We start from the raw sequence: 25225 nt of genomic DNA on the forward strand, positions 1-25225 counted from the left end.
CTTAATACTTTTAATTCATCTATGGATTATCAATCCATTTACATTACCTCTTGCTCACATACCTCATCTTGAAACATGTATTACATTACATCTTCATGCCATTTCATAACATTAATCATACATTGACATCATGACCATGTATATCTTTCAAAGATCATCTACCTAATGGGTAAACATTAGTACATGCCATAATTACAATAATACATTAATAATCAATTCATAATCATAAGAATTGATCATGTTCAATCNTTGTTGACTAGTTGGTATTAAGTCAGTAACTTCAGATTAAATCAAGCTTTTTATATGTCTGCATGTTTGGTGTAATAGTGTAAAATCTGCTTTATTAGTTGAAGTGTAAACTCATTTTTAACTAAAGAAAATTCAGGGCACTTTTCTTCAATCGGATTATGTTCTCATTCTTTTCTTAGTTATCTCCAGCACATAAACACTAACAAGTATTGAATACAAACTTATGAAAAGTTTGCTTATTTTTAATTGTCTACTAATGTGATAATATTATATGAATAATTGAATTATATATGTGGAAACAACAAACCTGAGCATTGTTCTCTATGACAGACCGTGCATTCAAATTATCTGAAGACGCCTTCTTGTACCTCTCTATGACTGAAGTCATGCTGCGTGAAAAATAGTAAAAAAGCATTAAGCTTCCAAATTGTAACAAAATGATAAGTGAAAATGCATGGAAACTTGCTCAAGTATAAAAACATGTTCATGTGTTTTGCTTTTAACTTTTTGTCACCGGAAAATAAAAAAATAGTGAGCTTCAGTCAAGCCTTTTAGAGTTAAGAGAACTGACAAAAGAGTGAAGAGAACTGATAGAAGAGTGAACAAAACTGACAAAAGATATATGATCTTAGATTATATTGCTTCAACAGAAGGATGTATGAATTATGAAAGCTAAAACTGGAAATAAAAAAAAAAATTAAGAAACTTTGATTGATGAAGACAGAACTACTGCACGAAAGCTACATTTACAAGACACTGCAACTTTTTCTTTATTGCATCTGGGAAAATGTTGCTGCCTTTAACTACTAAATGGTAACTCTTATTTGAATTGTTTTGTTTTGTTTTATCATGAAAGCTCATTCACGACTTAAACAGAATACATATATTGACCAAAAAATTAACTTGCCACTAATGAGATGCTAACAAATAATTATGGTGAGGATTCCACTGTATAAAGTATGGGCATAAATGATGGACCTACAGCAGAATGGGCTGCATATTTCAATATTTTTCTTTAACATTTGGAAGAAAATTAAACTATTGAAACTACTTAGCCAAGGTCTGATTCACTGCAATCAAGACTGAAGATTTCAACAGCAAAAGAGTTTCTGTTATCTTTTAAGTTGTCATGTGAAGGGAGGAACATAAACTTGTACAAACTCCCCTAAACACAATACATGAGTTAAGAGGAAGAATTCAGGAGATCAAAACTTTTGCGCGAACATTCGCACGCATGTAAAAAAGAGAAATGGAGTTTTAATGTGCACAGAAAACAACAATATGAAGAGATTGAGAGATAAAGTGAGGAAGACAAACTACAACTGATTTTCTTTCTTTTGTTTACTAGGGAGAAGTGCAATTACTAACTGAAGTAACCCTAAGATATTCGTTGGAAATATTGAATCCTTCAATTTGACCCTGATAATGATAAAATAAAAATCTTATACAGAGAACTAAGAGTTTCATTTTGTTTATACAATGTACAGCTGGCCCTCCACTTATACACGGATTCTCAAGTATCAATGAACCAAAATGGAACAAATGAACAACAATCAGGGCTTAGAGCTGATGATCCAGAGCTTGGTTGCCCTTTTGTTCCTCTAGTTAATCAAACACTTCCTAAAAATAGTGAATCCGTGAAGGACAAAGATTTCAAACAGGGAATCCGTGAAGTTCTGAAATTTTGAGGTTCATATTCTGTTAAGGACAGAGATATCACAATATGTACTCAAAACATTCAGAGGGTTTACAGTGAAATCAAATCTTAGACATTAAGGGGCCCCTCAGTACTCAGCCAAAATAGTGATAATAATAATAATAGTAATAATCTTAGACATCGCTGTGCAAGTTCTGGCTAATAGCTGTAACTGTGTAAATCATAAAATTGTCAACTACACTGATAATTTTTGTGCTATTATAAGGAAAAAAAAATTGTTGAGTCCAATCTGAACTCAATCTACCAATACCCTTTTATGAATGATTCAAAAGTATATCCAAAAGGAAAGCTTCAATAGTTAAAGATGAATCGAAAGAAATAACACAGGAATTAAGTGCATAAATGTGGATATATAATCAGCTACTTTCAAACAAAAAATGAGAAGTAAAAATTCAAAGTCCGAAGAGATATATAGGCACACTGTGATAATCAAGGGATGAGAAGAAAACATTACCTGCTGTTAGAATATTCATAGTGGCGGCCGCGGCTGGAGAAGACGATGAGCGCCACTTCAGCTTCACAAAGAATTGAAAGTTCATAGGCTTTCTTCAGTAGTCCATTCCTCCTCTTGCAAAAGTTCACCTGGCGGTTCGTTGTGTTCTCAATCCTTTTGATCTCTATTTTTCCTCTCCTCATTTCTACACCAATAATCCTGGAAGAATACTTAATTCTTACAAAAATATTTAAGAAAATTACCCAAATATACCTCTTCTTTATTTGTATATATAACAAAGTTAGTTAAGAGATGAACTGAAACAAAAATATTATAGACTGAAGTACTTACAAAAATATTTTTTATGACACAAATATCTCATAAAACCTAGTAAAAGATGTCACGAAACACAAATATCTCAAACTCCGAGAGTTCCATTAACTTTATGCATGCCTGTAGAATATCATGAACTGGAAAAATAAAAAATGAAAAATTGTTTTTGGAAGATCTGAGATGTAAGTGATGAAAATAGATCCAGAACAAAGAGTTCAAACTGAAAGAAAAGAATAAAAGTTGTATGACTGTGACAAACGCTGTGTGGATATGAAATATATATTAATTGCAGAGAAAAGGTTAAACGTCTCCATAACCTGTTGTCCGAGAGAACTTCAAAGTATACAGAAAAATTAACAAGAGTTTGTAGTAAAGCTATCAGTATGGATCCATATTTCATCTCCTGTAACTTCTCTCTCTTCGTGTACGGCTAATCCTTTAAAATGCAGAAATAAACTAAGATCATATCAATGATAAATTAATCAAATTTAGCCTAAAAAGGCAGGAGTTTAATGATTTAACTCTTCATAATAATAATAATAAAAAAAAAAAAAAAACCAAAAAACATAGGATTATGAGGATCAAAATAACAATAAAATAAAAAACTATGTATGCACAAACGAAAAAGGTGAAAATATTAAACCAGTCATGAGATGTAAAATTGGAGAAAAAGAATGGATGGTAGATCTTCTAATGTATAAGAAAAAGAAATATTATGTTTCTCCGTAATAGATCCAAGTTTATTAATTGAAACCTTTGATGCTAAAAAAACCATGCATTAATTGTCTAAGTATATGTATTAATTATGAGAAGCCATTGATGCTCAAAATGATTTCTTTAAGAAGATGAGGGGAAAAAATCCCATTAATTAACAGACCTGAGTTTGGCCACAATCCGGCAACTTTCAGCTTTCGGAAAATTTCGTATCCCAAAGAAGCCAAAGCTGTTTAGACTTTGGCCATACTCTTTACTTTGTTTGTCTATGTAGGGAGATAAAGTGTAAGGAGTTTCAATGGAAGAGTTATGAAGAGAGACAGAGAAAGAGACTGATTCCGAACAAGGAAATGACATGCGAATTGCTTTTTGTAATTTTAGCTAATGAAACAACTTTGAAAGTTCAAATTGTTACTATATATTGCAATACTTATTTAGAGGGTTTAAACCATTTATCTCCCTGAAGTATCCAATGTTCATTAGGTCCAAAAGTATCGCATATTATTTAAACACCTCCCCTACGGTTAGTTTTGGCAGTCAAAACTAACCAAAGACTACTTTTGACCATGGAAATGACTAAAATACTCTTAAAATGAGAAGAAACAATTTATTAATCACTACTGATTTGATATGAGGTCATGATAACCATATTAAATTAATAAATCTAAACTAGATACCATACGGGTTACTAGACCTTAGAGATGCTGCCAGAAGATCGATTATGGAGTTTATGCATGTGGGAAACTATGATAGCCGACTTAAGTGAAACCAATCAACGCAACGATCGGTCGAAATCATGGTCAAGACCCTCCTCTTATCCCATATACACTTACACCCACATATTTTTTAACATCATTTAAAAGGGCTAGTGAAAATTAAACATATCAAGAATATAAATGAAGAACATATATATTAAACATATCAAAGACATAAATGAAGAACATATATGGGATCTTTTGCTACCCTTAACATTATCAAAATATTACAACACCCTTGAGGTTGAGGAAAGTTTAGAAGTATGAAAGAAACATGGAAGAACTATGGTAAAGATGTGCAAAGAAAATATGCAAGGGAGAAGTAAAAGATTGTTGATAAGAGAATAATGTAAAAGCAAGAGAAATATACAAGAGTTTTTCACAATGCTCCTCTTCCACGAGAAGGTAAAAGCTTTTATTTATAAAGAAGATTAATACATTGCATTCAAGACTCATTAATGAGTCATTTAATACATGACTAGTCTTTTTTTTTTGCCTACAATACTTGACTTTTACAACTCATACGGAAGCTATTACACTGAGTTGGCAAATTAACATTTAGTCTAGGACTATTTTACATATAAACATAAAAGACAACTTTTATTTTAAGACACGCAGAGCTTTAATCATCTGACAAGTTTGTAAAGTGCCACGAGTCTTCATCCTAGAAATCGAGACAACCCATTGATTGAATTCAGTCAGTGGGGATTTGTCGAGAAGATGTATCTAGATGAGTATCCAGATAAATTTCTAGAAACTGAGATGTCGGCTTTGCAGAGGTACTTGGTGCATACATGATCTATTGTCGCTTGGATTTATGAAGATAGGTATTACGAGACTGCTGAAACTCTTCTTCCTGCACAGTATCTGGCTATGAGTTTGGGTACCACCATTCTGGATAATCTGAAGTGGTATTGAATTAAGCAATGATGGAACGTATGCATGTTTGTTTGGCTTGGAGTAATTTCTCAGTGTAGTTTGGAGGAAAAAGTTTCCACGGAGCATCATCGTGAATGGATGGCCATATTTCATCTAGAATTATCTGATTTTTTTCAAAAACGATTTTTTGAATTGATCTAGTCTCAACAGGATGGTCAAACATATTGTGGACGAGATCATATGGATAAGACCGATGAAATGTGACTTGATGCTGTGAAAAATATAGGCCATCGGATCTGATGGAGTGATGTTTGTGGAAAAACATGATAGACCATGCCATTTTGGTAGACATAGGACCTTTGTATCGGGCAAGCTTATGAGCAAACACATATTTCCATTTTTCTAGGGTTTTGAACCATTTGAAAAAAGTCATCAAAGAGTGTAACTCAAAGGTTGAGGTTGACTGGTATTGGAAAATTATTTTCAACATATGATGGACTGGGAATTGAATGGAAATATGGTACTGGTGTAACATATACCAAAAGAACCATAATAATTCTTCTAAAAATATGATATCAAGACTTGGAGGTAAACAAAAGATTTTTGAAAAGGGATAATCTGGATGGACACCTAACATATCATACATGAATTGTCCATATTTTTCAATACATTGAATCTGATAAGAAAACATGAGGGTGGTAGCATTTTCATCAATGGTACGAGTTCGAACAAGGTCATCGAATTCAGGAGGTACTTTTGGAATATGGTTTGGTCAAGAAGATGATGAACATGAACTGGACTGGGTTAATGGTTGGAACATGAAACAGGGAAGAGGTTTGGATCTAGGGTTCATGAAACTGACTTGTTTAGTTTTAGGTCTGGAGAAATTCTCTGCAATGGTTTTGGTGTGACCTTTGATGTGCTAGATGGTGAAAGAATATTTGCTGAACCATTCTGCCCATCGAAGTAATTGTTGATGCTGAACCTTTTTCTTGTTGAATTGGAGCATTTGATCAAAAGACTTCATGTCTGTTTCAACAAAGAAGTGATGTGCAACAAGATGGAATTCAAACCTTTCAATAACATTTTTTACTGCTAATACTTCTTTGAAAGTAGAATGATAATGCTGTTGATGTAGTTCGAATTGTCCACTCTAGTACCCACACAAATGTTATACTTTGTCATCATCTTGTTCAAAAAGCACTGCACCCAATGAGTGTCACTAGCATCCGTCTGAAGAATTTGTTTTCTAGAAGAAGGAATCTTCAATGTCTGTGTATGGAAGGATTCGCATTTAAGACTCTTGATTGCACTGGTTTGCTTTTCAGACCACGAAGGAGGATTCTTCTTAAGCATTTGGGAAAGTGAGTAGTGAGATGAGAAATGTTGGGAATAAAACTGTGCATGTAATTGGCAATTCCCAAGAATTGTTGTATTTCTTTCTTGGTTGTGAGAACATCTGGGAATTTTTGCTACTCATTAGCAATATGAGGCTGAAGATCATACTTGCCGTCAGCAATCACCATACCAAGAAAATCAATCTTTGTCTGTCCTAACTGTATTTTCTTCTCAAAGAGCATAATACCATAAAAGTGTATGATATCAGCAAATTCATGAAGAAGACATCTATGAGATTCCTCGTCTTTTGAAAAGAGAAAGATATCATCGATATAAATGAGACATGTATGAAGAAGGGGAGCAAAAATCTTCGTCATGGCTTTTTGAAACAGGGAAGGAGCGACCTTAAGGCCAAAAGGCATGACCGTCCATTGGTAATATTGGTTGGGAATGTAGAAAACAGTCTTATAACGATCATCAGGATGAATTCCTAGTTGCCAGAATCTAGCTTTGAGATCAAATTTGGAAAACATCTTTGCATTTTGGAGATTTGCAAAGAGAACTTGTCTGGAACGCAGAGGAGCTTTATCATCACGAAGAAAGAAATTCAATATCTGATCATTGATAACAAGTCTGAGTTTTCCTCTGGCTTGTTCAACACGTTTATTGACATAAAAAGCTTCACATGCCCATTGAGAATCTATGGGTTCGATCAATCCTTGAGATAAAAGCTGAGTACATTCTTGTTGGGCTAGGCTGAGATGTTTTGGTGACATGCCAGAATGACTAGCTTTGGTGGGATTGATATTTTCACTCTTAATGAATGGAAGATGGATAAAGAAATCAGAATTCTTCCATAATGGATAAGCACATTTAGTGAGAAAATCTGCATGAGAATCTGTACAAGAGCGGGAAATAAGCTGGGTTTTGATCTGCTCAATAGGATTGCCTTCAATCTGGAATAAGTTAGGCTGAGTGGTCTAGGATTGGAAAAACATCTTGTACCGAGCACCATCAGGGAGGATTCTAAGTTTATTGAGTTTAGAATAAACATCAAAACCTAGAACCATATCTTTGCTAGGTAAATCGAAACCAAGAACTTTATGAAAAGTAAAATATCCTGGAAAAATTTGGATTTTAATGGGTTCGCTGATCAGATGAGTAGTGAAAGAGTCACTATTAGCAACGTAGAAAACTTCTTGATGAGGTTTCCACTAAGAGGATGGGAGGATCTTTGGGTTGATAATAGTACGAGTAGCAGCAGTATCAAAAAATGCTATGACTAAAATGGGATTGGAATATTTAGTAGGGAAGATCTAAACTTTTGCTGTAGGTACGTGACATGGCGGAAGCGATTGTGGTATTTGTTGGACATGGTAGAAATAGTGACAATTATCTAAATCAGAAAACTCAGTATCAGTGGCTGCAAACTGGAAAACAATGTCTGAAGTGGGTTCTTCATCCATTGAAAACCAGCTTTCAACATCATCATAAGAAAAATCTATATTAGTGAGCTGAGAAAGTTGTTGCATCATTTTGGCTGACGGTTTGGGCTTGTTTGGACAATATTTGGCAAAATGACTAGGACGGTTGAACAAATAACACCGATTAGATCGTTTGCCTCTACATTTCTTTTTTCGAAGAAACTTGTGGTACTTGAAACGTCGAAATTTGCGCCTAGCAAGAGCATTAGGAGGAGAAAACTTGATGCATCTAGAATGAAACTTCTTCTTGGTAGGACAAGAACATGAGTGATCTGATTTGCACTTGATCTATAAGTCTGGTCTCTGACAAACCTTTGTCAACTGTTTAGAACGCTTCAGATAATCGTAAAAAAATTGTTTTTGAGAACAGAGCTTTTCCAGAACAAGAAGGACAAACTGATAAATTTCTCCAAGAGAAGTGGAACCAAGTTGTTTGCTTTGAGACTGCATAAGCTTGGTTGCTTCATGACTTAGGGATTCTGGAATAGATGCTAAAAAGGCTTGCTTCATGTTATGATCATCTATACCCCTAGGTATATGATATCTTTTGACAATCTCTTTGTAATGTTTGTCAAGATCTTTCTTTTTGAGAGAACATCATCACATCTTAAAATATTCTTCTTTGACCTAGTCCTTATAAAGGTGAGGTAATCCACAAAATTCATCATAGAGGAGGTATAGAGCTTGATTAATATTTGGCATTTGGATGAACAAATTTTGTCTTTACTCCTGAAGACTAATCCATCAATCACGGAGAATGCCACCATATCTAGCTGTAAACTGCATAAGTACAGTAGAGACTTGGGCATTAGGTTTAAGCATCTCAACTTGTAACTAGACTTGAAATTCATACATCCGATTTCTCCATTTGTGTGGAGGAAGATCATCAACAGTAAAAATGTGGAGCTTTGCTGAAGCTGTATAAGAGTCACGGTCAGCTGTAGTATGACTAAAATATAATATATTTCATTGGAAAAATTATATTATTATATATATTGTGAATAATAATATAAAAAATTATATAATTAACAAGAAGTTATTATATATAATGCCCAAAAAAAATTGTATTAATATAAAAAAATATATATTTGAATTTTGATAACATTTTCAAAAAAAAAAAACAAATCTTTTCATTTTCCATAATTCTTCTTTTTTTTTTTTTTTTTTTTTTTTAGAACCTTAAGTGTTAAAAAATCATAATATTATTTCGGTAATTTTCTGAAAAATAGGTCTTTTCTATTTATGGTTTTAAATACTTAAAAGTGATTTTGAAAATATATTAAAATGATATAGAGGTAAGAATAAAAGGTTAAAAAAACTAATTATAGATTTTAAAAATGATTGAATTACAAAAAAAATTTATAACTTAAAATACATTTTTTTGATAAACAAATATCTGCCAATAATTGAATAATAACTGTATGATTATGGACCATTTTCCAATGCACTTTTTTCATTAAATCATGAGTTGATATAATTACTCTTTTGCCCTTCAAATTGTTAGTTTTAATTAGAGGTGGGCATTTGGGACTGACCAAAAGCCCAGCCTCAAAAGCCGGTCCTTGAGAGGATCTGTCCTAGGAGGGACCAGGCCTAAGAGGAGGGCCCTCCTCCAAGGCCCCAGCCTAGGACTGGTCCTAGGCTTGGGCCCAAAAGTTTTTGGATTTTTCAATTAGTATCCTGCCAAATTACATAAAACCCTCTGTCAATTTTAAAATAGATATAAATTCGAAGTTTTAAACAAAATTTTACAAAATTTATAAAAAAAAAAAGTTTGGCTAACCGTTGCGTTATATATATTTTTTTAATTGTTGGCTAGCAACGTCACATCCAAGCCAATGGTTATAATAAATTATAACCTTCTTTTTTTCATTCAAACAAAAAAAAGAAAAAAAAAAAAAAAAACAAAAAAACAACACCAAACCAAAAAAAAAAAAAAAAAACAAAAAAAAATAAAAAAACATAATAAAAAAATAAACAAAAATAAAATAAAGTAACAACAACGAAAAAAACACCAAAAAAAAAAAAAAAAAAAAAAAAAAAAAAAAAAAAAACAACAAAAAAAAAACAAAAAAAAAAAAACAAAAAAAAAAAAAAAAAAAAAAAAAAAAAAAAAAGAAACAAAAAAAAAAAACAAATAAAAAAACAAAAAAAACAAAAAAAAAAAAAAAAAAAAAAAAAAAAAAAAAAAAAAAACAACAAGACAAAAAAAAAAAAAAAAAAAAAAAAAAAAAAAAAAAAAAAAAAAAAAAAAAAAAAAAAAAAAGAAAAAAAAAAAAAAGCCCCCACCACCGCCACCCCCCCCAAAAAAAAAAAAAAAAAACTACATTATAAATAACCCTAAAATCTTTCATTTTTTCCACACCAATTAATCTCTCATTCTCTCAATCCTCAACTCCAAATCTCCAATCAATTTCTCATTCAATTTATATTTATATTTATAATTTATTCATATTATTCAATTTTTTTCTATTTTTCAATATCATCATAATTTCATATTATTATTTAATTTCTTTTCGTTTTAATTATTTATTATTTTATCATAAATTTATAATGGCTTCCCCAAATGAGTTTTACGTTCTATCCACCGAAGAAATGGAAGGCTTCAATCCATTTTCACCATTTCCTTTAGAGGAAGCAGCTGCAATTCCACAACCACATTTGATTGGGACGAGGTATAGCCAAACACATGCGAGCTGCGAGTCAACGGGCATGGGCATAGCCCAACCCCCCCGACCGTCAAAGAGGGTCGTGTCCGATGTATGACAATACTTCACCAAATCAAAACGGCCAAAGACAAATTGGGAAGGGGAAGAATCGTGTGAGATATATAATTTCTATGGAACCATTATTGGCACTGAGAAGGAGACTTCGACGATGCGACGACACGTGGAGAAGAAGCACTCCCAAATAATGCAGTTGCCCGATGCATCTTCAAGCGGATCAGGTAGACAAATTCAAACTCAACTTAATTTTAATCCACAATCCTCAACTCTCTCAACATGACAATACAATGCACATGTTGCACAAGAGGAAATAGCAAGATATATAGTTGCTACGGACTATCCCATTTGTTTATCTGAAAATCCTTTTTTTATTCATATGGTTAAAACTACATTTTGTCCATCATATACTCCTGTTAGTAGAACTACAACTAAAAGAGATATACTAAAACTTTATAACAAAATAAATAATAAACTTAAAAACGAATTTCAAAATTTTAGGAATATATCTATTGCACTTACATCAGACATATAGGCTTGTAGATCAAAAACCGATTTTTTAACTGTCACAGTACATTTCTTAGATCATAATTGGGGTTTACAACAAAAATTGATAGGTTTTAAACCATTATATGAAAAACATAGCGTTGAAACTATTTATTTTACAATTCTTGAAGTTTTGCAAGAATATTTATTAACTGATAGAGTTGTAGCGCTAACGCTTGATAATGCAGCTGCTAACACTGCGACAATCTCTTTATTTGAAAAGAGATTGGATCCGCATGGTGAAGGCAAATTTTTTCACTAGAGATGTGCTTGCCACATCATTAATTTGATAGTTAAAGCAGGTTTAGATGCTATACATTCGAAGATGGAGAGGGTGCGAAGAGCTATCGGATTTATCGTCGGCGGTAGCAATAAAAGATGGCAGGAGTACATCAAATATTGTAAGCAAGAAGACCCATCGGTTCGACCTTTGAAGTTATATACAGACATGCCTATCCGTTGGAACTCTACCTACTTGATGTTGGAAAAAGCTTTGCCAACCGCGAAACAAATTACAGATTTTGTCAATTGGAAGAACCGTCCAGAGGAAGTTGTCAGCTATGATGATTGGGTGGCTTGTGAACTTTTTTATTCATTTCTTCAAATTTTTATGATGCTACTAATATATTAAGTGGTATTTATTATCCAACTACTAATTTAGTGTTAGATATTTTACTTCAAATTGCTAAAACTTTTGCTCAATATAGATATAATAACGTTTTAAGTGAAATTATTTTAAATATGGAAGAAAAATATAAGAGATATTGGTTAGATATTCCATTCTTATATGGATTAGGCATTGTTCTAGATCTTAGGTTTAAATTACATGTAGTTAACTGTGTAATTACTGAGATAGGCCAGCATTTAGGATATGATTATACGTCTTATTTGACTGACTTTAAACAAAAATTGGATAGCCTTTTTTCTTTATATGAAAACAGGTACAATGGAAGTGGAAGTGGAACGTTCAGGAGAAAGGATCCGGACCTTAATGCAGCCCTCCGTCAAGGATCGAGCAAGTGGATGTATGTGGAACGTGGCGGAAGTAGCAGCTCCAGCTCATACATACATGGACCAAATGAGCTGAATCGCTACCTACAATTGGACCTATCCTTTATGATAATGAAGGATGGATATTCTTCAGTGGTGGAACTAACATGAAAGTCGATTCCCCATGGTAGCCCAAATGGCACATGACATTTTATCTGTGCCGGTTTCTACAATCGCATCCGAGTCAACATTTTCAATGAGTGGTCGGATTGTTGAAGACAGAAGATGTTCTTTAACCGATGAGATGATTGAAGTGATAACGTGTTTACATGATTGGACTCATGCAGAAAGAAGACTACAATAGCACCTTGAAGATCCCGAACTACTCGAACTCTTTAGGAATATAGATTTGAATGATGTAAATATTGTTGATGATGAAAATGAATAATTTAATTAAAAAAATTATTTAATTGTTTATTTGTAAAGCGTGAATATGTGAAACGTGAATTTATGTTAAAAATTAAAAATAATTATTAATTAATTAATTAATTTTTAAAATTAATTAAATTTTTAGAAATTTACTAATCTACCCTTGAAAAATACTAAAAACCCCCCACAAAATTTTATTTTGCCCCCAAAATATAAAAAAAAGATCAAAGGGGAAAAAATTATCAAGGCCCATAGGACCAGTCCTTAGGACCGGTTTGGGTCCTCATTTTACTCATGGGCCTAGGATCGGTCCCAGGCCCATGAGTGACTGGTCCCATTTGGGACCAGTCCCAAAAGACCAGTCCCAAAGGACCAGTCCCAAATAGGCCCAGGCCTGGGCTTGCTTGGGACTGGTCCTTGCCCACCTCTAGTTTTAATGACTAAAACTGAGGGTAGGGTAGGTGTTTGTGTAATTTATCAAACTTTTGGACCTAACAGAATTTTGGGTACTTTAGGGAGGTAAAAGGTTTAAACCCTTATTTATATCACATTTCTATTCTTTCTCATTTACTAATTTGCCCTCCTAAAGAATCTATATACTGTACCTTGGATATTGATTGCTGAGTGAGTGGGAAAAAAAATTGTATGTACGTATATATAATATCACGCTGTTTAGGATTAGAAAGATATACATACAATTGTTAATATACGAGAGATTCTCTCTCGATATGCCATTATTAATGTATGAAAGTTTCGCTCTTGATGAATATTTATATTGAAATTACGGTTAAATGCTTTTCTATATTTGTGCACTACTAGATATGTACTTCTTGTAAGCTTTGCTATTTGGATTTTGGATTTCATTGGTCTTTCAAGTGGTGAGCAAGTTTTTTAAGTTTTTGTTACACTTAATTATAGATCTCAGTTGTAGTTGGTGGTGTAAATAAAACCATCATTATGTTGTTGCATGCAATAAATGTTATAGTAGGAGTCTTTTCCTAATGAGATATTAACTCCTAATAAAATGTGAATCCTTGTTTCTTAGGATTCTTTTCACCTAGGAATAGCTTGAATTATTATCATCATATTTACATTAGATTTATTTCTATTATGTATACACATTTGTTTAGAATTTCTATTCCTTGAGGACTTTGGTTTTCTAAAGTCTTAGGATTAGAGTACTATAAATAGGTAATGTATTGGGTCTTTTGTAAGTACTTGATTAAGAGGTTGCGGGTAGTTCCTAGGTAGACAGAGATCCCTGATATTGTATTTGTTTCTTGTTCTAGTGAAGTAAATATTAATGTGTTACGCACTGTGGACATAGGCATATTGTCGAACCATGTAAATCTTTTGTGCATTTTGTTTTCTTCTTTATTGTTCCTTCCTTGAGTGTTCTAATTAAACCTATTTGTTGTGTGTTTGACCAAATATTCTGCAACAATGGTATTTAAGCCTAGGTAGAAATTGTCAAAATGCAAGACCAATATTTTAGGGTTTATAATTAAGGATGGCATCCAATTCCACCAAATTTGAGGTGTCAAGATTCAACAGTTCCAAATTCGAATCATGGAAGTTAAAGATGCTAGTGGCCCTTGTGAAGGATGGATGTGTAATTGCTCTAAAAGGAAAGGAAGCAAAGCCAGAGGAGATGCCTGATGAAAAATTCAAGGAGAAAGACGAGTTGGCCATGAAAGATATTTATAAAACACGGAAAAGGAAAGCATCTTGCCTGAATGAAAAACATGGCAAAGTTGAATACTATAACTATGGCAATAAGGGACATTTTTCTCGCAATTGTAGTGAGCCAAAAAAGGTAATTTACTTGTTTGCACAAGTAAGTTCTATAAGTGTTTCTAGTTCCGTTTTTCTAATTGAATCTCATCCTTTGTGGACTGTAGATTCAGTAGCCATAGACCATATAGCAAAAGATAGGAATGCTTTCGTTGAGTTTTAACGAATACCACAGGAACAAAGTGGATATATGTAGGTAACAATTCAAGAATGGAAGTTAAGGGGATCAACACATGCAAATTGATCAAGCATGGAGGTCGAATCCTATACCTACATGACCTGTTATATGTACCTGATATTTGTCAAAATTTGATTTCCATGTTAGAACTTATTAAATTAGGTTTTAATTTAAACTTTTCAAGTGCTGGTGTCCATTTATTTTTGGACACAAATTACTATGGTTGTGGTTATATTTCCAATGGTTTTATTGAACTAGATATTGATTATAATGATAGTTATGCTTGTTTTTTTCCTTCATTACATCTTCCAATAATGATGATGTGAATGCATAACATGCAAGACTTGGCCGTATTGGCCAACAATGAATGAATATACTACCAAGAGAAGGCTTGTTAGGAAACTTAACAAAACTAGACTTGTCTACTTGTGAACATTGCCTAGCTGGAAAAACAACAAGAAAACGATTTGGAAAGTGATAAGAGCTAGAGTTCCATTGCAATTAATTCATTTTGACATATGTGGTCCAATGAATGTGAGGGCTAGACATAGAGCTGTTTATTTCATCACATTTATAGATGACTTCACTCGATATTGTTATCTCTTTTGATCTCTTATAAATCTAAAGCTATAGAATGGTTTAAGAAGTTTAAAAACTTAGTTGAGAATCAATTAGATAAAAAGATAAAAGTTCTATGAACTAATCAAGGTCATGAATATGAATCTGACCAGTTCAAAATTTTTTGTGATAAAATGGGAATAAAACATCAATTAACTATTCCAAAAAACTCCACATCATAATGGTGTTGCAGAAAGAAGAAACAGAACCCTACTTGAAATGGTAAGGTCTATAATGGCACAGGCAAATTTGCCCATCACTTTTCGGGGTGATGCCTTATTGACTGCCACATACATACTCAACTGAGTACCATCCAAATCTATTACTACTACACCATATGAGTTATGGACAAATTGGAAACCTGATTTGAGTCTCCTAAAACCATAGACATGTGTTGTCTATGTTCATGACCCTTCCTATAAATATGGAAAATTAAGTCCAAAGGGGAATAAATGTATCTTTATAAGATACTCAGAACATTCCAAGGGATACGTCTTCATAGGATAACAAGAAAGTGGTAACATCACTGAGTTTGAATCACGAGATGTCACATTTTTAGAAACCGATTTTCCTAAGAAGGGCGAGATATGTCAAGACTTGTTTCTATATGAAACCCAAGACCAATGCAATTCTGCTACTGAAAACCAGTTGGTTATACTACATCCCAATGGTAGCGATATGGAAGTTGATGAATCAGTTTCAGATCTCCATTGTTCCCCATTGATGATCTGACTATGATAGCTAGTCCAAGTAGGAGTAACACCAATCAATCTCCAATGCATCGATCAAATAGGAAACAAGTTCCACGTTGACGATTTGAGATTGAAGGGGGAATTTTCTAGTCACTCCACGAGATGAAGAAGAGCCAATGAATGTAAATGAGGCTCTCAAATGCCATTCTAAGGAAAAATGGATGGAAATAATAGAAGAAGAAATTGAGTCTATGAAATCAAACCAAGTATGGGAATTGGTTGATTTACCGAAATGACGAAAAGCTATTGGGAACAAATGGGTTCTTAAAATCAACTGTAAAGCTGATGACAGTATTGAAAGATACAAAGCTCGCTCAGTCGCGAAGGAGTATACACAACAAGAAGGAACAGATTATGAAGAAACTTTTTCGCCTATTGTGCGGTTTACCTCAATCCGACTTATTCTAGCTATAGTCACTAACATAGATCTTGAATTGCATCAAATGGATGCACAGACTGCTTTTCTCAATGAGAATTACAAGAAGAGATCTATATAGAACAATTAATAGGTTTTATTAGAGAAGGTCAAGAACATAAAGCGTGTAGACTTTTAAAGTTAGTTTGTGGCCTCAAGCAGTCCTCAAGACAGTGGTACATACGATTCCATAATATGATAATGTCTTATGATTTCAAAATGATAGATGAGGTTCACTATGTCTATACAAGAAGATCCAATGACAATTTGTCATATCATCATTATATGTCGATGATATACTTATAGCTGGAAATTATAAGGGGTTTGTCAATGAAATCAAAGGATGGTTATCATCTCATTTTGAGATGAAAGATATGGGTGAAGCTGTATATATCCTTGGAGTCAAGATTTCAAGAGATCACTCAAGGAAATTAGTATCTCTTTTACAAGAGCCATACTTTAAAAAAATTCTTAAATGATTTCATATGCAAGATTGTAAACCTGTAGAAAACCCTATCACGAAAGGTGAGACTTTGAGTCGTAAATTATGTCCAAAGACTCCACAAGAAAAGGAACAAATGAAGAATGTTCCTTATACAAGTATTATTGGAAGTCTTATGTCCGCCATGATGTGCACAAGACTCGACATCTGTTACATTGTTGGGTTGGTAAGCAGATATCAATTCGATCCAGGACAAGCACATTGGAAAGTAGTGAAGAGAATCTTAAGTTATTTAAAGGGAACACCTGATTACTCATTATGTTATCAAGGAAATTATTTACACTTAAGAGGCTACACCATGCTAATTGGGGAGAAGATTTAGATGAAAGGAAATCTACTTTTGGATATGTTTTCTTACTAAATGGCGAGGTCATATCTTGGAGCAATAAAAAATAATCATGTATAGCCTTATCTACAATGGAGGTTGAGTTTGTAGCCTTTTCAACTACAGCGCAAGAAGCCGTTTGGTTGAGATGGTTCATGAATCATTTAGGAATAATTAATGTTGCTATTGAACCAGTGACTATAAACTGTAATAGTCAAGTAGCACTAACATACATTAAGGATCCCAAATGTCATGGTAAAACAAAACACATAGATATTAAATACAATTTTGTGTGAGATTTGGTGGCACAAAAAGAGGTGAACATGAAGTACATATCTACGCATGACATTGTTGCGGATTCATTTACAAAGCCTATAATAAGAGATAGATTTAATAGACATGTCAGAACTCTAGGCTTACGTAGATGTTGGATGTATTCATACTTTGAGATTTCCCGAAAAATGTTCACGATTTTAAGCTTATTATCTAGGTGATAATAGAGAACCAAGCTTAAAATATTTAACGTTGCCTAGAATAGAACAAAAATAATGTTATACTGAAATATGACCATAAGTAATAAATTATCAAAATTTATCACTTTATTTGCCTAATTGCCAGATTAGAGTTATGATGAATTAAAAGTATGCAAAGTGAACTCAAGTTAGGCATTGGGTATGTCTGAACTAAAATATGTATGACATTTACAAGAAAAAAGAGACATGCACTCCATGGGAAAGGATGAAATGCTGTAGCATGCGATTCATACCACATGTGCAAAAATATTGACCAAGAGGGTAATGAAAGTCAAAATTTCAACTTTAACATTGTGTGAGACCTTGAAATTATAAGAATAAAATCTCATAGAGTACCCTTATTACTCTATTTTGTTTCTTAAAAACCTTATTTAATGATTGTTGTCTTAGAGTTTTGCCAAAATATTAAGATAAATTCAATTTATTGGGACATTTCTGGAAAAGCAAATTAAATGAAAGTTGCAAGAATCGAGAAAGAGGAAGACAGTGGTATGTGCTTATGATTGACAAAAAAGAGGTATTTATGTTGTGATTTCTTTATTGCAGTTTGTTTATAAAATTGTGATTGCAATAATGATATGTTGATAAGATCTTGGGATTGAACTAGGAAATCTGTTATTCTTAATTTACAAACATTGGTATCAGAGCCAATGCCAACCGAAAGTGTGCGGACAGTTAAGAGATCTCGCCAAGCCCAAGAGGGATCGCAAGGAAATCCCCTAATAGTCAAGATGCGTTTTGGGATTGAGCAAGGGTTTTTGGGTTTGAAAACAAAACCGTGAGGGGCTGGGCTTTGGAATTGGGCCACCCATACTGCCAAAACGGATAATATCTTGACTGTGTTGGGCCATCATGGGTGTCCCACCCATATCTAATAGTTATTATAAAAGCAAAGCAAGCCTTTACACTCACTGGACCTGATCTTTCCTACTCGGTGAACAAATTAAGTCAATTTCTATAAAATCTTTCTCAGAATCATTGGCAGGCTTGCAAGAGAGTGCTTAAGTATATAATACTATAAAGGTATATTCATCATGGTCTTTATTTCAAGAAATAGCAGATTAAGTCTAGAATGATTTGTAGGTGCTGATTGGGCTAGTTGTATCTTGGATAGAAAATCCACAAGTAGATATCGTAATTTCTTTACTAGTAATCTCATTCAGTGTTGTTCTCGAAAGCAAAAGATTGTGGCTCTTTTATCAACCAAAGCTGGATATCGATCCTTGGCTCAATCATCTGCCGAGCTAGTCGGATACAACACCAATTTGATGAACTTCATATTTCAGTATCAGCCATTCTTGTTCTCTAGTGTGATAATTTGAGTGCTAAAGCACTAGCTGGCTATCTTTTGTTCCATGCCAGGATTAAGAACATTGAAATTGATGTCACATGGATTAGTGACCTGTCAGTTTGTACATAAAACAAAGAAACACAAATTAATGAAGTAAGATTGCCGTTTTACAAACTTTTATCAAATTCTTAGAAATTTACACAGTGACGACATTGTAATTAAGCTATTGGAGCCTATTACCTGTGTGCAAATGGTATCTCAGTACACAAATTTTTTACTTTTTATTTTTAAGACTAATATTTGTTTAAACTATTAATATGAATTGAATGAAACTCAATACTTCACCATCCACATGAGTTATCAGAAAAATCTAAAGAGAAATCAATCAATATAGATTTAAATATGGTAAGGTAAACATATTATTTTTACACTTCATCTAATAAATCAATAAAATAATTTATTAAGCATAGATTTATAAATAACATGAATTATATTTAGTCTTGGATATAATACCATATATGAACGTAACATGCACATCACATATAAATTCAGTATGATAAAAGAAAAAAACACTTCGGGTCCGTTTGTTTCCATATTTTTGCCCTATCCTTTTCTTATTATTTCCAAAATACACATTTGTTTTCCTATTATGAAAATATTGTACTATTATATTTTATACAATTATTTTTAAACCCCCTAAGTTTGTTAATTTAACTAAACACCCCCAAAGAAAAGTTCAGAAATTGACAAAACACCCCACCCACCCACATTTGCTAGATTCTGGCCACCACCGTCGGAAGGTGGCCGAAATCTAGTATAATGACGCACTACCGGCTGGATCTGGTGATAATCCTATTTTTCATAATGATTTTGTATTGAATTTCAATAGGATATAGGATACTTCTCATATAGTTTGGGCCATGCTTACTATGTAATTCTATTAATTTTACTTTGCAGGCCTAAATGATGATTTTGAGCATAAATGATGGTGTTGAGCGTAAATTACGTAATTTGATATTTTCAACTCGGAATGACCTGAATTTAGAAGTTATGAAAAGCTAAGAAGCAGAGCTACAACTTTTATTTTTGGGTTTTTTCCTTATTCTGACTGGAAGATGGTGAAAATTTGGCTTGAAGTTGTGAATAGCCCATTGCGAACTGAAGAAAAACGTCTTTGAACATGTGTCAGTATTTTTTCCATAATGTGATCTGTAAACCTCAGATTGGGGTAATTATTGAACGAGTAGAAACATAAGACATAGGGGTACAACTTTTATTTTTGGGTTGTGATCCATTTCACCTTAGAAAATGGTTAAAAGTTGAGCCGAAAGTTACATTAGTGCATGGAAGACAAGCAGATTTGTTATCATGTATTTTTAATTTAAGTGTGGCTTTTTTCCATAATACCCTCACGACTTTAATACCAAAAAGAGAGGTCCTTAGAAATAGGAGAGGAGGCTAGGGTTTTGAAAAAAAAAACCACATCAAAGAGGAGGAGGAGATCAAAGGAAAGAGGCGAGCACATTCATTCGGGAGAAGTTGGCGCGATACTTTTGCAGTGATCAATTCTTCAAGATTTCAGTTTTTGTTTTCTCTTACTCTACTTTTATGTATCAGTTTGGAATTTTTATGATGATGAGTTCAAAACTGATGTTGATTGTTATCACTTTGATTATGGAGTAGATTGTTATTGTTAAGGGGTGGATTCTACCGAACCATGTTGACTTGATTTTTAATTTTGTTAAAGCATTCAGGAATTTATTGTTCTACAAGAATCTGTGTGATTTGCTTAATGCTTTTGGATATGATGTTTCTTTAGTTATTAGGGCTCTTATTGAATGATGAACCAGGCAGTGAAGTTTGATTAGAAATCTTTTGATTAGGGTTTCATTGTGTTCAACTATTTTATTAATGTGATGATAAACCGGGCGGTGAAATCACTTCAGGTCATTAAAATAGCATAGATCATAGATTGAATATGATACTTGGGAGAGTCTTATGAGGCTTGTGTGACTAATTTAGGTTTTAAGCGGAGTGGAACCTAGCCGTTAATGAATTTCACAATTGTGTTAAATTGAGGGATTTAACCATCTTTAGATCAATAAATTTCATGAATCTGATTTTTATAGCATATCTGTCAACATTGGTTTAGGTAGAATCGCAACCCTTAACATTTTTATCATATAGTGATATTTGTCTTTGTTATTTAATTGTTTTAATTTCTAGCAATTCTTGTTTTTATTTTAAATTCACATCATCGATTTCGTTATCTCAATTAACAATTAAGATTAGTTAATTTATTTGTTTGTTTAGCATTCAGTCCTTGTGGGATTCGACACTTTATTCATCACTTTATTACTTGTCGATTAGTGCACTTGCTAGCATACGAAACAGTCACAACATCTGGTTGGTAGTGCGGTGATATAACCTCCTTCTACTAGATCCACCATGGATCTGGCTCGAAAAGGCCAGATCTATAGCTAAAGATCTAGTCATTGACGGCCAGATCTTTGGTTGTAGCTAGTTGTCAATGACGGCCAAGATGTGGCCATCGTTGACCATTAACGACGGCCATATCTTTGGTCATCATTGAAGACCAAACGTGGCCAGATCAGCGCACGACTAGCCAGATCCAGCCTATCGTGCGCCGATACGGCAATTTCGGCCGCCCTTCGACAGTGGTGTTCGGCTGCCAGTATTTAATGGGTGGGTGGGGGTGTTTTTGTTAATTTTCAATGTTTTAATTACAGGGGTGTTTAGTAAATTAACAAACCTAGGGGGCGTTTTTGTTAATTTTCAAATCCTACCTCGTTATTATCACCCAACTCTTACTTTTTCAAAAATACTATCCAAAATACTAAAACAAACGCACCCGAATTATCTAATTGCAAAAACCTTTATAAATTTAGGGTTTTTACTTACACTCTTTGAGAGATTAGCTAATTTTTAGTGTAGCCGCGATTTGTTCTTCAATACAAACCCAAATCAAAATTTTTACACTTCCATTTGGCCTAACTCATGATCATTGAATCCGACCGAACTCATGACATCAAAAGAAAAAAAATAAAAATGCTAAGAGAGTGAAATGGTGAAGAACATATCAAATCTAGCTTAACTCGTGAGCCAAATACGTGGTAAGTTGTATAATTTGAGTGTTTTTAGGGTTGTTTTGACTTTAGTTTAGTTTATTTCTCATTTGTTTTCTTTGTTTTGATGTTAGTTTTTCTTAGGTTTGAGATATGAATGGTTAGCTATTGATTTGGATAGCTTTTGTGTTTTTCAGACTTTGATTAAGTAGATTGGAGCATTGGAATGAAATTGGGACTTAAAGCTTGAAGAAGTTGAGGCTACCTAACATTCTTTAAGGCCACGGCCATGCCTTGGTGGTTCACCGTGGCCATGGTGGTGGAATTAAGATAAAACAAAGAGACTAGAAGCACCATGACCTAGGCTGTGGTAACTTAAATTTGGTCACGGCCAGGGCCATGGCGAAAACTATTAGGGCGTTTTTGTTAGTTTTTCTTTCTTTTTTCACTTAGGACTCTTTTGGATATTTAAGTATAATTGAGATTAGTTGTCAATGGACGAATTTTGCATATTTTGGAGAGGAGAAGATACATTCTTGGGGCTTGAAGATTGAAGATCAGATTTAAGAGTTTAATTTTTGTTTATTTTCAAGTCTGAATATGTTTTCTTTCTTCTCTGCTTATTTCTTTGTTCTTAGGGTGGAGTAAATCTCTTTTGTTAGGGGAAGATGAAACCCTAATTATGTTTTGAATAATTTTTATTCTTAATACCAGATTTATGTTTATGAATTTGTGCAAGAGTTTAGGTTTAATGCTTTATGAATGTTGATTGAATCAATTACCTTGATGATGTTTCGAATAGAGAAGTTAGGGTTTATTGCTTAATTCATATTCATAATTGTTTATTGGAATAACATTGCACAGCGTATTAAAACTAGAAGTAATCGAATAGAGATTCTAGGATTAATTTGTGGTCCATCTAATTCATAACTGAATAGGGCGAATTAGTCGTAAGAGATTGATGATTTTATGCTTCTTAATTTCAGAGTAACCGAATATGGATCTGTATTAAGTTGAATAATATGCCTGAATAAGGATAATTGACCTTAGAAGAATCCTACTAATTCATAGCACAAACGGGTATTAAGAGTAGTTGCCAAGCATAATTAGGGGGAAATTTGTACCCTAACTTCATTAATATTGCAAAGTTCTTCACATTGCTTATTTGTTTAACTAGTTATTTTTAATCCGTTAGTTTTACACTCTAAAATTTTGTTTTTTTTCAAATAATGTGTAGGTAGTTTTAGGTAATTACAAATATTTGCTTTGATCTCTGTGGGACAATACTCAAACTCATCACTTTATTACTTGAACACGACTAGTGCACTTGTTAAGGTTGATTTAGTCGCATCAATACACAGCGTCAATTTATGAAAAAAGATAAAAGAGAAAGAAAGAGAAAAGGGGGGAGGAAGAGAAAAACGATCAACCTTTTTTTATTTTGTGGAAGGTTATAATGTCCATCAATTTAAGGCATTAAAAATAGAAAAAATACTACGTTTACAAACTTAATCTTACAACATTTTCTTACAATCCAACGTGTCAGCAGATTGACACTGTCACGTCATTTGTCACTACACCCAAGACACCAAAGACATTACTAAAAATGAATAATCATTCTTTCATAAGGAACAGATGTTCCTTAAGTCTAGTCAAAATTATTTTGATATGATAGCGCAAACTCAATTACCACGTTAGGGATTGTAAAAGAAGTTTGTAAAAAAAGGTTATTGTTGTAGCATTACTCTTAAAAATACTATAATGTCCATTAATTTAAGGCTTTAGATATTTATCTTGGTGGAATGACTAAAATATCCTCACTTTGGTTGACTTTAATTAACTTTTTTTTTTTAACACTGATTTAATGTCATGGGTGTTCTTAATACTTTTCAAAAATCGCGAGTGTGCTTCAAATTAGCTCATCGGGTGGGTAACAAGAAAATTTCTCTAATTTTATTGTGTTATAAAAACTATTAATAAAAAAAATATGAGCAAAATATTAATAAAATATTCACTTTATAATTTTTAGATGTTAGAGTTCGATCTTTTTCTTCCTCTTTAGTTTTGTAAATGGAGAGAAATCAAAATGAGGACATATGTTTATGAAAAGAATTTAAAAAAGACATTATATAATTAATATAAATTTTGAGATTTTAGATTTAATTGTTCCGTTGATTATGCAATTTTTGACATGTTTTTGGTGAAAATTATAAAACTTTTTTGAAGATGGAATTTGACTTGTTAGTTAACTTTAGGTTTTTTTCTTTTTTATCTCTTGATTAATTTTTTTTTTTTCCTTATGTATTTAAGCTTTGACAAATGTTTATCTCTTAATGGCTATTATTATTTTTTAATGTTTCTTTTGATTTTTACATTATACAGTAAAATAGATTAACTTTTATACCCTTTATAAAATAAAATTAAACGGTCTTCTACTGTTAAGTGTTTTACTTTCGTCTTTTAATAAATTTGTGTCCATTTTAATTGTTTCTACATACATGATACATGTGTTCTCATTTTGATTTTCTCCATTATAATGTTAAGTAAAGGAACGGGCTTGATACCAGGCCTATAAACAAAACACATGCAAGTCCAATGAGCCTAGCATAGGCCGAGTAACACGAAGACCGGAGAACACAAAAACAGCAGCCAGTCAGACGCAAAATCCAAGAACCTCATGCAGGCTTATGAAAGTTTAAGCAACCAGCCCAATACATAAAGCCCAAATAATGAAGCCTCAATTCTTAATAACCTTATTTAAAATTTTAAAAATAATTTTTGTGCGTAGATCACAAATTCCATAATTGTACTTCATTTATTTTTTTTTTTCTTTAAAAACCTAACTATTTTATAATTTTTGGTCATGCAAGTTGCCCTCATTTTTTTTTTGAAACACAATTTTGGTTGTTCAAATTGAGAATTAAAAAGAACTTAAAAGTCAAAAATAAAAAAAATAAAAACAATCTTCACGAATAATTTACCCACATTTGAATAAGAAATTATAGTGCTATGAAAGTGTCTATTGGAAATATATGTTTTAAGAAAGAAATTTTTTGGTAATCAATGAATAAAAATTAAGGATACGACTTTACTTATAGAAAATATATTTATTGAGAAGCAATTACAAACTCATAATTTTAT

General features: G+C 32.8%; 1 protein-coding gene across 1 annotated transcript; it reads right to left on the bottom strand.

The window, feature by feature from the left end:
- Positions 1-424: 424 nt before the first annotated feature.
- On the bottom strand, positions 425-3803 carry LOC116119341 (agamous-like MADS-box protein AGL11). Its single transcript, XM_031405284.1, has 4 exons — positions 3610-3803; positions 2421-2618; positions 557-638; positions 425-448 (listed from the first exon to the last, which is right to left on the bottom strand). The coding sequence occupies exons 1-4, from the start codon at positions 3801-3803 to the stop codon at positions 425-427; spliced, it is 498 nt and encodes a 165-aa protein (XP_031261144.1).
- Between the last annotated feature and the right edge of the window lie 21422 nt (positions 3804-25225).

This window comes from Pistacia vera, unplaced genomic scaffold (genome assembly GCF_008641045.1).
Source record: "Pistacia vera cultivar Batoury unplaced genomic scaffold, PisVer_v2 Contig125, whole genome shotgun sequence".
Lineage (NCBI taxonomy): Eukaryota > Viridiplantae > Streptophyta > Magnoliopsida > Sapindales > Anacardiaceae > Pistacia > Pistacia vera.